General features: G+C 31.9%; 1 protein-coding gene across 1 annotated transcript; it reads left to right on the forward strand.

Moving 5' to 3' along the window:
• Window positions 1-742: 742 nt before the first annotated feature.
• On the forward strand, window positions 743-8,250 carry LOC149901876 (uncharacterized). The gene is made up of 7 exons (XM_090110803.1): window positions 743-1,160; window positions 2,363-2,638; window positions 3,539-3,880; window positions 4,073-4,374; window positions 4,459-7,062; window positions 7,306-7,417; window positions 7,505-8,250. Exons 1-7 carry the CDS (start codon window positions 873-875, stop codon window positions 8,042-8,044), a joined length of 4,464 nt encoding a protein of 1,487 aa, XP_089966929.1. The 5' UTR covers window positions 743-872; the 3' UTR covers window positions 8,045-8,250.
• Window positions 8,251-11,552: the final 3,302 nt, after the last annotated feature.

Here is an 11,552-nt window from a genome sequence, read left to right on the forward strand (position 1 = left end):
AGTTACACATTTTTAATATGCATTTACACAGATTTATTGAAGTGAAACTTCTTTATCGGGGTTGGACAAAAATTTAGTGTAACATTTCTGTGTTACGCCGTACGCGTGACATTTTTGCGTTACGCCGTACGCGTGACATTTTTGCGTTACGCCATACTCGTGACATTTTTAAGGTCATAAAGAAGTTCCACTACTTACGTGTGTACTCTAGGACACGCATACATTTTTTTTTAATTATTATATCCATTCATTACGCCACACCTTGGATAGATTACGTATTGTATGTCGCCGTCAATTTGAATCTGCTATTTGATTGAATGATCAGCACGTTCATTGATTGCATGACAACTTTTAATTGAATGACTAGGCCGAACTTTTAATTGAATAACTATGTATTACTTTACTCTATGAGGCCGAACGGTGATTTAACAAGCGTCACTCAACGTCGTCAACTCAACTAAATCTACGTCTATATCTACATTTTATTTCTTCATCATTTTTAAAATGAAACAAAAATACAATTAATAAAAACATAAAGCAGCAGTCGGACTGTTTTGGTAATTCAATTCCCTTTTTCCGTAAAACGCTTCGATTACAAAATGGACTAGTCTTGTTCTACGTAAAGTTCTCTCTCACCTTTAAAACATGACATTGTCAAATAGGCTAAACCTCTGGCCTTACAAATTGTATAAAAAAAATGACAAAGTCGATGTCACTGCATGATCAATGATGTGTCAAATCTGAAATTTCGAATGTCAGAAACACATGTTTTTAATAAAAACAAAAATACACAAAGTAATATTTCCAAAAAACAATGCGTACTTTTTTATTGAAAAAGTAATTTAATGTATAGTCAATTCTAATTTTATATAATGGCCGAAAATATTGGAGGAAATAGTTTTTGCTTTAATTACAAGAGTGTGCTCATTGATGAAATTGCTTTGAATGGTTTGGAAGGTATCGGATTTGATTACCTATGGAAACGCACAGAAAAACGTTTAAATTGTTCTTTAACACCTAAAATTAAGTGTAAATTTTGGAAATTTATAATATCTACAAAATGTATTAAATTTTACAAGTTGGATTCCCCAGTACCTCTGATTGAAATATTGGACAGATTTTCAATCGTTGATGAAAACAGTGGACAGCTTTTAGACCCGGTAATATATTTTTTTTTTATAAGAATAACATTATTGTAAGATAATAATTATAATTAACTATCCTCTCTATGCTCAATGTATATTTAAAAGTATAAATGAAATAGCGTTTTTATTTATACTTAAACTTTAAATAGGTATTTTCATTAGCGAGTTAACTTGAGATTATGAGATGTTTAAGAGCTAGCGCGCACGAGCAACTTTGTCTCCGCAACTTTTTTGTCTCCGCAACTATTTTGTCTCTCCCACCTATGGGCTAGTATGAAAGTGCGCGCACGTAGCGACGCAACTCCCCATACAAATTGATGGGAGAGACAAAATAGTTGCGGAGACAAAGTTGCTTGTGCGCGCTAGCTCTAATATAATAACTAGACATCGGATTATATGCACTAACAAAATGCCAAAATATGCATGCAAATATCCACTAAAAAAGGCCGAAATATGCACTAAAAACGACTGATATGCCTAAAATATGCACAATACAAAATCAAAAAACCTTTATTATTTTTATATATTTAAATCAAAGATTGTACAAAAACTGTGAAATTTTCTTGAAATTAAGTATAGTTTTTGTGCCAATATACAATTAAGCATTTTTACCAAATTTTCGATCGCAAATTATCACCCGCGAGCCCAGTGTTGCCACTTTAGACTTTTCCGGGCTAAATCTAGCCCTTTTTTGGAATTCAACCCGTGTTTTAAGTTTTTAGCCCCAAAAGGGTAATCTAGCCCCATTTTGTAATTTTTTGCCATTTTACCATGCCAAAATAGGGTTTTTTTACTCGCTGAGCGTTCTTATTGGCTAATAAAGGTTAGTCGACCAATCAAAACTCCCGCTACTTAACGAAATATGCACGATTGGGGAAAAAGGCTAAAATATGCACTAACGCCGTAATTGGAGAGTTTTATGCATTTGCATATGCAAATATGCAAATGCATATAATCCAATGTCTAATAATAACCTTGATTTACTATTTAGATGACATTTTTTATTCATCATTCTGATGTGATAAAATATAACCAGCATGCTTTATTAACTATAGGTACATGCCCAATTCAATCAAATTAAACACCAGATTCAAACAATATTTATTTAAATGAATGTACTAAGTATGTACTTACAATATTTAGTTACTGTATTCTCACAAAAATTCCCTCAAATACATTTTTTGATACTTGTACATTATTTTTCTTTTTATTTCCAGCCAGAGTACCTTGACGGCCCGTATGAATATTGTCCTATAGAATATGAATATGGATCATGTCCTAATTATAAAACTAGAAAGATTATACCCCAAGAGAAATTGCAATCAAAATCCTATGAAGAAGTATTTGAACTATACGGCCATAGACTGGTTATGGTCGCATCATTGGAGGAACGGATGCATGCTTTAGCTCCACACATGCCAATGTCTATATTACTGTATTTAACTGCTCTTCATTATTGCTTATTGGAACTAGTCGGTAAAGGCAGGGAAAATGTAAGTGTTAAAATTTAATTGATATATGTATAAAATTTATACAGTATAATTATATGAGACAACTGGCTTAATTAACGGCCTGAATTACTTTTAGCGTATTGAAAATATTTAATTTAAATATAAAATCTACACAGTATAAATATACCAGACAACTGGCTTAAGAACATAGCCTCAATATGGCGCCATCAAATAAACAACCTGAATTACTTTTAGCGTTTCGAAACTATAAATAATTAAATTCCTAAGAATGATTAAAACTATTACCACAATCTATATACTAATATAATAAAGCTGAAGAGTTTGTTTGTTTGAACGCGCTAATCTCAAGAACTACTGGTACGATTTGAAAAATTCTTTCGGTGTTGGATAGCCCATTTATCGAGGAAGGCTATAGGCTATATATAATCAAGCTAAGACCAACAGAAGCGAGCCACGCGGGTGAAACCGTGGAGCGCTGCTAGTATTGTATAATGCGTATCTTATGAAACAGTACAGAGCTTAGACTGCTCCTGGTTATCATTTTATATTTGTTTGTCTGTCTATAGCTTTATAGACTTCAACTCATTTGTCTATACTTACATTAAAACCTTAGTAGGTTTAATCTTTAATCCCTGCACTGATTCCCACTTCTGAGCTGAAAAAGCCAGTAAAGTACTTCACTTTCGCACTTAATTATCAATTTGTTACTACTTATGCAACTCAATTGTATGATATCAAACATAATGAACAACACATGTTCTAAAGTGAACATATTTTTTATAATGAGGGTATTTGTGTAAAACTTGTTTTGAAATGTATACTTGTTCACCTAATCATATATTTTTTTTATTAACAATATGCTCACAATAATTTAATAATGCTATTTAGTAAGAGAATTAAATTTTTATAAATATTTTGCAGGGACAAATGACAGTTGGAAACACTAACGTAGGTAAGATAGTTAAAGAGCCGAAATTCCTTTTCTATAACAGAAAACACTTACAAGACTTAGATTTGGTTAGAGTGCGATGTCTTACCCAAGTAATAGCAGAGAAAGGCACGAAGAGCTTAATATTACGCCTGACACGATTTCACCAACCCGATATTCTGTCTCAACCAAGACTAGGCAAAATCTTTGATTTAACTCAATACCTCATGAATCAGCCTAAATTCACTGAACGAAATGAAGTAATCATACGAAAAGGATTTTTGACTCCGCACCAAAGTAAACGACTACAAAAAACGGTCAATATTTTCGATTTCGTAAGTGTTTTTTTTCAACATTTTATTTCACCTACTAAGTTACGAAATTAATTTCCTTAGTTTATGAAAAATTTGCTTCAAATTATAAGATATTAATTACTATCAGAATTTCCATATTTAGAATTTTAAACTAAATATCATAAGGAAATAAGTATAATCTACCTCAAATTGATGCGCAATCTTGTGTTTCAGGATGATAGAGAAGGTTTGAAGAAAAAGTACATAACGCTCATATCCCAAAGTGATGAGTCCTCTCAATCTGAAGATGAAAGTCCTGAGCCGACATTACAATGCCAGTATAAAGTTGGTGTCGGTCTATTGAGACAGGCGTATGAAAGGTTTCTGGATGCTGGGTTAAAAGGTCTCACGCAGATAGAAATAGCCCAGTTACTTGGTGTTGAGTTCTACACTTCTAGAACAATTTGTCGGATTTTTAAACTCAAGAATATTGTACAGGAGTTTCTCGAAGATAAAGGTCGTCAGAGAACTGCTAGGTATGTATAATTAAGAAGGCTAAAAGGTATCATTCGGTAGTATAAAATGAAATATAAAAATAATAATTTTCTTTATGTTCATAGATACATAGCTGTAGCAGCAACAAACGAAATTAACTTCAAATATGCAGAAGAGAAAAAACAACTTATGGAATATTTAAACAAAAATAGGAAACGCTGTATTTCCGAAGAAGACAAAAGCGTTCCCGAAAAACGGGTAAAGCATGATGTTGATAATGACAGCATCGATAAAAAAATAATTGAATTGAAAGTCCTTGATGGCCTAGAGGAGCATTGTAATAAATCATTACAAAACGCTAAAAAGAAACCAACACTACGACAACTAAAATTTGCTACTGGAATTTTAAAAGTAATAAAAGATCGCCGTTTCGTAACTGGATATCAAACGCTATCCACGTTTGTTAATAAGGAAACAGGAGAACCGCCAATGGATACGAAATCGTTAAAACTAGTCATTCAAAAGCTTATGACAGATGGACACTTGAAAGTGTACAAATTAAAGTTTTCGTGCCAAGATAAAGAAAGATATTCCTTGTTCATTTGTTCACCAAATATTAAAAAGACAGATCCCCTTGTAAAATCACACTATAATGATATTTGTCACAAAGCAAAGCTGAATTACAAAAATCCGATAAGAAAATCCTGTCAAATTATAACTCGACCTCTTGCTAATTTCACTTACCCGCGATACTTGAAAATTCAAAAGTTACATGAACACATTATATCAGTTGTACACTTTAGTGATATGAAATATAATTTCGCACCAGGGTTTACTTCTTTGCATTATATTATACCGGAAATGACCGTCGAGTTAGCTTTAGGCAATATGACTTTCGCAGGCGAAACAAACAATATTGGGCAACTAAAATTACAAGCATTAGAACAAAAAATACGTGATGCTCCAGATAGCCTCAAGAATAATATACTGTATTCAAAAAATTTACATAATTCTATAAGAAACAGTTTGAAAATGCTTGCTGTACTTGGACTAGTTCAATTAATTAATGAACCATCATCATGCGTCACTGATGATGGTGTGTACGTGAATTTTGTATTCTATGTTAATCGTCACGCCAAAATATTAGATACATCTGGCGTATGGCCAAGAACTAATGAAAACGCTGCAACTTTGGAAAAATCATTCTTTTTTAAAACATTTGACGACGTAATTAATTATTGGAATGATGTTCAGGTAATCAGTTTGAATACATCGATAACAGGAATTAAACGTGAAAAATATAAAGGCGTGTACCCATTACGTGACGAAGCTGAAGTCGTACAACATGATAATGGTAGCCGATACGGCGATGGTTTAGGTCCTTGTGGATTCGACTCATCTATATTTATGGACATACCTAGATTATGGCGTACATACTGCAGTCGAAACTACAACACAAACGTCCCAACTCTTTTGAAACCTCACATTAAATATAGAAAAGGTTGCAAGTCAGGACCGAAAGAAGAGGGAAAAAAAGTTATCAGAAGGAAAAGGAAACTCAATAAACCACCTCCGAAACCGAAGCCAGTCGTCATACAACCGGTGAAGAGACCTAGAAATGACGCTTCGGTCAAATGGACAAAACTGGATGATCAAATTTTAACTATGTTAAAAATAGTTATTATTATAATGAGCCCAGTACCAGGATGTATAAAAGTCAGAAATTTAGTTGCTAAAACTCTTCTTTCTTCGATCGGTCCGACAAAAGCAGCTTCACTGTGCCATCGACGATCAGCTCACCTCGAAAGCAATCCCGAACTAATGCATGAAAAAATGTGCATAATAAATGAGCTTCGACGTCGACCACATTTGACCCAAAAATATGAAGGTCTTTTAAAAGTTCTGAGGTTGAGACATCATGCAAATTTGCTTAAATTCGTCAGAGAATCAAAAATACCAATTATGGAGTTACTCTGGATAGTATACCAAATTGCCAAAAACAAACCATACCTTCATCGGATTCCGTGCGTAGCTTCGAATTTAGAGGAGTTTAACAAAAGTTTCACAATCACGGCAACTGCCACTCAAAAAATTAATAGCATGTATAAATCATCGATAGGCACTGATCCAACTTTAGCGTCACTAAAAGAGGGTATTGTCCTAACTATCATGACCTCAATAGATGAAGAAAATACAAAAGAAACTGCAAATAAGATTTATTCAATTTTTAAAAACTATCCAGAGACGCACTTGCGTGCTACCATTGAAGAGCTTCGTAAGTGTGGAGCAATCGCTGCTAGAGAAAAAATATTTAACAGTTACTTGAATAAAGTACATATAAATGATATTGTTCAATCGTGTTACAAAATTTCATTCTCATACAAACGAAGATGGATAAATCGTCTCTGTTCACAATTTGACGAAAAATTATATGCAATTATTAATGATGAAATTCCTCAAAATGGATTAAAAGGCTCGCCCACTGTCAATTGTATATTTTTTGAAATGCACACTACTGGCATCTTAGATATCATAACAGTAAATGTGCCAGTAATCATCGGATCTACAGGTTCGCTGATTCAAGAAGAAAAATTAAATATAATTGACCTGGAATCTAAATATAAGCTGAAATCAGGTCTAGTTGGCTGCAAAAATCTTTCAAAACTGAAAACATTTTCAGAATTGTACCAAACCTGTAAATTCGAAGAACAATGCGCCAATCTTGAAAGGTATGTGTTATTTTATTGTTTTACCTTTGTTGTTAACTTTCTCGAATTGTCTTCTGTCTATTTCTTGTAATCAGCAGTCAATAATACTAAGGTATATCATTGCAGCTAACTCCTCAATCTAAATAAATTTAAATAATTTTATATGATAACTATAATGTAACATACATACATGCCTTATTGCTTTGCTTACGCATATTTATTCAGAGGAAAATTTATGTTTTATTATTTAAAATTCATTTTTAGATATAATCAAGTAAATTATAACATTGAAGACTCAGAAAATCAACCACAAGACCAAATAATTGACTACTTACAAGAAAAAAGGGAATATGGCTGCGCTTTTTCAGAACTTCAGGTAAAAATAATCAAGTAACTCAAAAATGTCTTCAATTTATTCATCAACATATAACATATTATTAAGAATCTAAATACCCAATTTCAGAATATCACAAATTCGGACAGGAAATGGCTATATGTCAAACTACAACATTTGGAAGAAAAAGGAGTCATCAAACGCGTCGGATTTTACGAAAATAAAGTTGTGTTGAAAGAGTTCGCGAAACCGTGGCTCCTTGAGATAAATGAAAATATTTACATTTTACCTACACCTTGGTTAGATCTTGAGGGTAAACTCCGTCGAAACATTTTCATGAAGTGGTGCAGCGTAATCATGAACAAAATATTTGAATGCCCCGGCTCCTCTTTGGAATTTTTATCGAACCTTTTTGAATTCATATCTACTAGAGCTGTACAAGATGTGTGTATGTTCTTGGAAAAATGTGAATGTCTCACATTGAAATGTCTCTCAAACGCTTCTGTCGATCTTTTCTCAGATGATGATGTTGCACCAGAAATATTAGATTTTAATCCATATGATCCTCCTCAGACTATATTAGCATTTCCTCTTAAAAATTCGTTAACTACATTTTCATATATTAAACATAAAATTTTTAAAACAACTTTAAATTTACAGAATGTTTAATGTTTTAATAATAAGAGTTAATATATTTGTATGATAGTAGGTAAGTATATAATATGTTAAATGAGGAAAACTCGTTTCTAAGTATTAGTGCGGTCAATATAGACATTTGAAGTTCACTCTTCTTTGTTGGCTTAATTTGACCGAGGTACCTATATGATGTGATTTATATTATTATCATCACGTTTTATCAAAAAATAAAATCACAATGTCTCAAAAATTGTTTTATTAAAACCTCTCCTCTTAATACAAATGTTTCGTCAAAATTAATGGCCACATTAATGGCTAATTAGCCACACTTTGACGTGCCATTTAAGCTAAGAGAATAAGGTTCAGGTTCACTTATCTCTTTTTCATTCACGATAGTTGTACCCAGTTGTACCTATCATACCATCTCACTTTCACGTCTAAATCAAGTGTGTATTCCTGGTGTATTCACGTGTCGATAAGGAAATCAACGGGTATCATTTAAGCTATCACCAATTTAATTAGTTTTGTGTTTCTTAAATAATAGGGTTTATAAAATAGTAGATCTGTCACCAAAATGTAGTCACCAAACAATGCAAAATCAGTTCCACAATAAATCACCTAAAATCCTGAGATATAAGGTCTAGTACCAAATAAATGTTTTTGTATGTATTATAATCGGTGTGTCCTAATAAGTATTTAAGCTAACTACTTAATTTAAAGAGATCACCAATAAATCATATTATGTTACTAGAAATTCAAATAAAAAATTAGGGTTGTCGTCAATCATCGTTTCAACCAAAAGATTCTGCTACTTAGGTAACTAGACTCCCAAGGTTCTAAATTTCCACTGGTAGTATATATTATATTTAAATAAATTTTTTAGCAGAGTAGTAAATAAAACAATTAAAGTCAAAATAATCAATATTTATTGTTTAAAATAATTACCACTGAACAATCAGCGCTGGTTTAAAATAGCTGGCTTATGGCTAGCAGAATAGTAGATAAAACACTTAATTAAAGTTAAAATAATCAATATTTATTCTTAAAAATAATAACCACTGAATAATCATTTGGTCATCATTGGTCAATTTTTAAAGCGCGCCAATTTGTCTCCGCCCCTTTGATCATTTTTTCATTAAAATTATAAATTGATGTATTAAATTGGTAACGAATACTATTAATTTAATATCTGAACGAAATAAAATGTTACTACTGTATTGGTGACAAAATATCAAATAAAAAGGAGTCGCAGTCAGGGATCGATAATCGATTTATTTGGTGACAGATTTTTTTTTTTTTTTTATTAATATTTAATGGCCTGGTATTTGGTGACAGATCTACCATTCTGAGCACAGAGCTATTATTTAAGTAACAAAACTGTTATAGGTAAACCAGAATCTGATGGCAAATTGGGAAATCAAAATTTTGAGTGTGCAACCCTAGGGAAAATGGACTGAACGATCTTGATACTGCTTATTTTTTATTTTGTCCTCAACATCATTAGTCACATTACATAAGTGAACAATACTGTACTTAATAATGAGATAGCCACTTAATATTATGTAGGCACATACTTATATATGTATAATATACATATTACTTTTATCTATGTAATACATATTATTATTTACACATACCTATATTTGTATATTCATTATCATTATGCCATGTAAAAATATGGATGTAATGATAATGCAGATCAAAACTAGATTGCTAATAACTTTTTATAAAATAAAATAAAAATAAAATAAAACTATGTTTATTTTCGTAAGTACATATTAAAGATACACACATTATAAAATTGACTTGGATAGCTTGGAATTGACGAATAGCCGTATTGGAAACTCCTGTAATAAGTTTTCATAAAATTATATTGTAATCAACAAACAATATTATAGTTAGGTACCTACTTATAATATTTTTTATTTTAAGTATCAAAACGGGTAAGTCCAATTTACCAATAAAATATTCAAAATTGAAATTTGTGATGTGTTTGACCCTTCTTCATCGAATGTTTTTCTATACACATTATAAACAACACCTCTTGCTTGTGATCGCAGCGGCTTTTTCGACATTTTCGAAGATTTTTTAGACAAAATCCTAAAAATTATTCATCAATTGCAAAGAAGACAAATAATTTGACAACCAATTTGATAGTTGTCAAATAAAATTGCCATATGAAAATCTTTTATTTCGTAAATATAAATATGCCATCAGATTCTGGTAGACCTATATTACAAGATATTTACAAGATATTTATTGGTTATCGATCTCTTATTTTACACATATATTAACATTAATTTGATAATTCATACCTGGGAACAATTTTTGTTTATCTGAGAACGAAAATATTTCGTGGTGATAGATCTATTTATTAGGTGATACAACTTGATGACAAATATAAATTTTGGTGATAGAAAATATAGTTCCCGAAATCAACTAAGAATAAGAATTCTGCCCCAGTATATGTATAATATGCTCTGTGTTAATTATGATGACAGAATTTGGATTGCGTTGTTTGATCCTGATAATATATTTCTCTTTTTATACTTATTTAACTTGTCCCATTAGTAAAAAATAAATCCATATGCATATTATGTACTTTACAAACGCACATTCTCAAGTGCTTATAGCTTCATGAGCCGCAAGCACTCGGAGCAATTACCGAGCGCAAGCATTTCTATATATTGTGCGAATGTTTGCACGCAAGTCAGTGCTACTGCTACAGTGACCACTGGACAGTGGACACTGACCCGGCGCGGCGCGCAGTGGCAGGTCGATGTAGGTTGTGTTTAAAGTTTAAACCACAGAGGTTTAAACCTGTGGTTTAAACTTTAATGTTTAGCTTGACTCAAGTCCGTATTAGCACAGATAATATAAGAGCCCACGACGGCCAGACTTTCCTTTCTTTCGGAAAGTTGAAAGTTTCTCTGTATATGTCTCCTATACAGATAAGAACGACCAGCGACTATCAAGTTTGGGTTGTGGTTACTTTGGCAGGAAACAGGTAGTGAAGGTGTATAAAATAGTACCTAACTTTCATTATAGTTTAAAAGCTAAATTTTATATATGTTACTTGGGGACCTATAAAAAGACATTACCTTAAGAGCCAGACAGTTTTCATGGTTCTTACATCTAGCCAGACACATTTAAAAAATAACTAACATATCATCAAATTCACATAACTACCTAAAAGCGTAACAAATATGAAATAACCCACTAAAACATTAGTTAACTATAATTATTAAAAAATAAAAGTATAATATATAAGTAATAAAGTTATTACTTATCTTTTACGGGGGTTTATGTTGATGAAATTTCACGTATCTCGATGACACAATAAAAAAGTCATCGGGATACGTGAAATTCCATCAACATAAGTCTAAGTAAAAGATAAGTAATAACTTTATTACTTATATATTATACTTTTATTTTAGGTATAGGAGACATATACAGAGAAACTTTCAACTTTCCGAAAGAAAGGAAAGTCTGGCCGTCGTGGGCTCTTGATCTAAGATCTAGTACCGTATTACTTGTGGTA

The sequence above is a fragment of the Colias eurytheme genome, chromosome 16 (assembly GCF_061535395.1).
Source record: "Colias eurytheme isolate Ceu_HAF_F1 chromosome 16, ilColEury1 Martin Lab GWU primary, whole genome shotgun sequence".
Taxonomy (NCBI): Eukaryota; Metazoa; Arthropoda; class Insecta; order Lepidoptera; family Pieridae; genus Colias; species Colias eurytheme.

What these genes read in the sequence shown, in the direction of transcription:
- LOC149901876 (XM_090110803.1), top strand. Translation starts at nt 873, where the DNA reads ATGGCCGAAAATATTGGAGGAAATAGTTTTTGCTTTAATTACAAGAGT. An exon ending in TCGGTAAAGGCAGGGAAAAT is followed by an intron (nt 2,639 to 3,538) that starts GTAAGTGTTAAA and finishes AATATTTTGCAG; the next exon opens with GGACAAATGACAGTTGGAAA. An exon ending in CAATGCGCCAATCTTGAAAG is followed by an intron (nt 7,063 to 7,305) that starts GTATGTGTTATT and finishes ATTCATTTTTAG; the next exon opens with ATATAATCAAGTAAATTATA.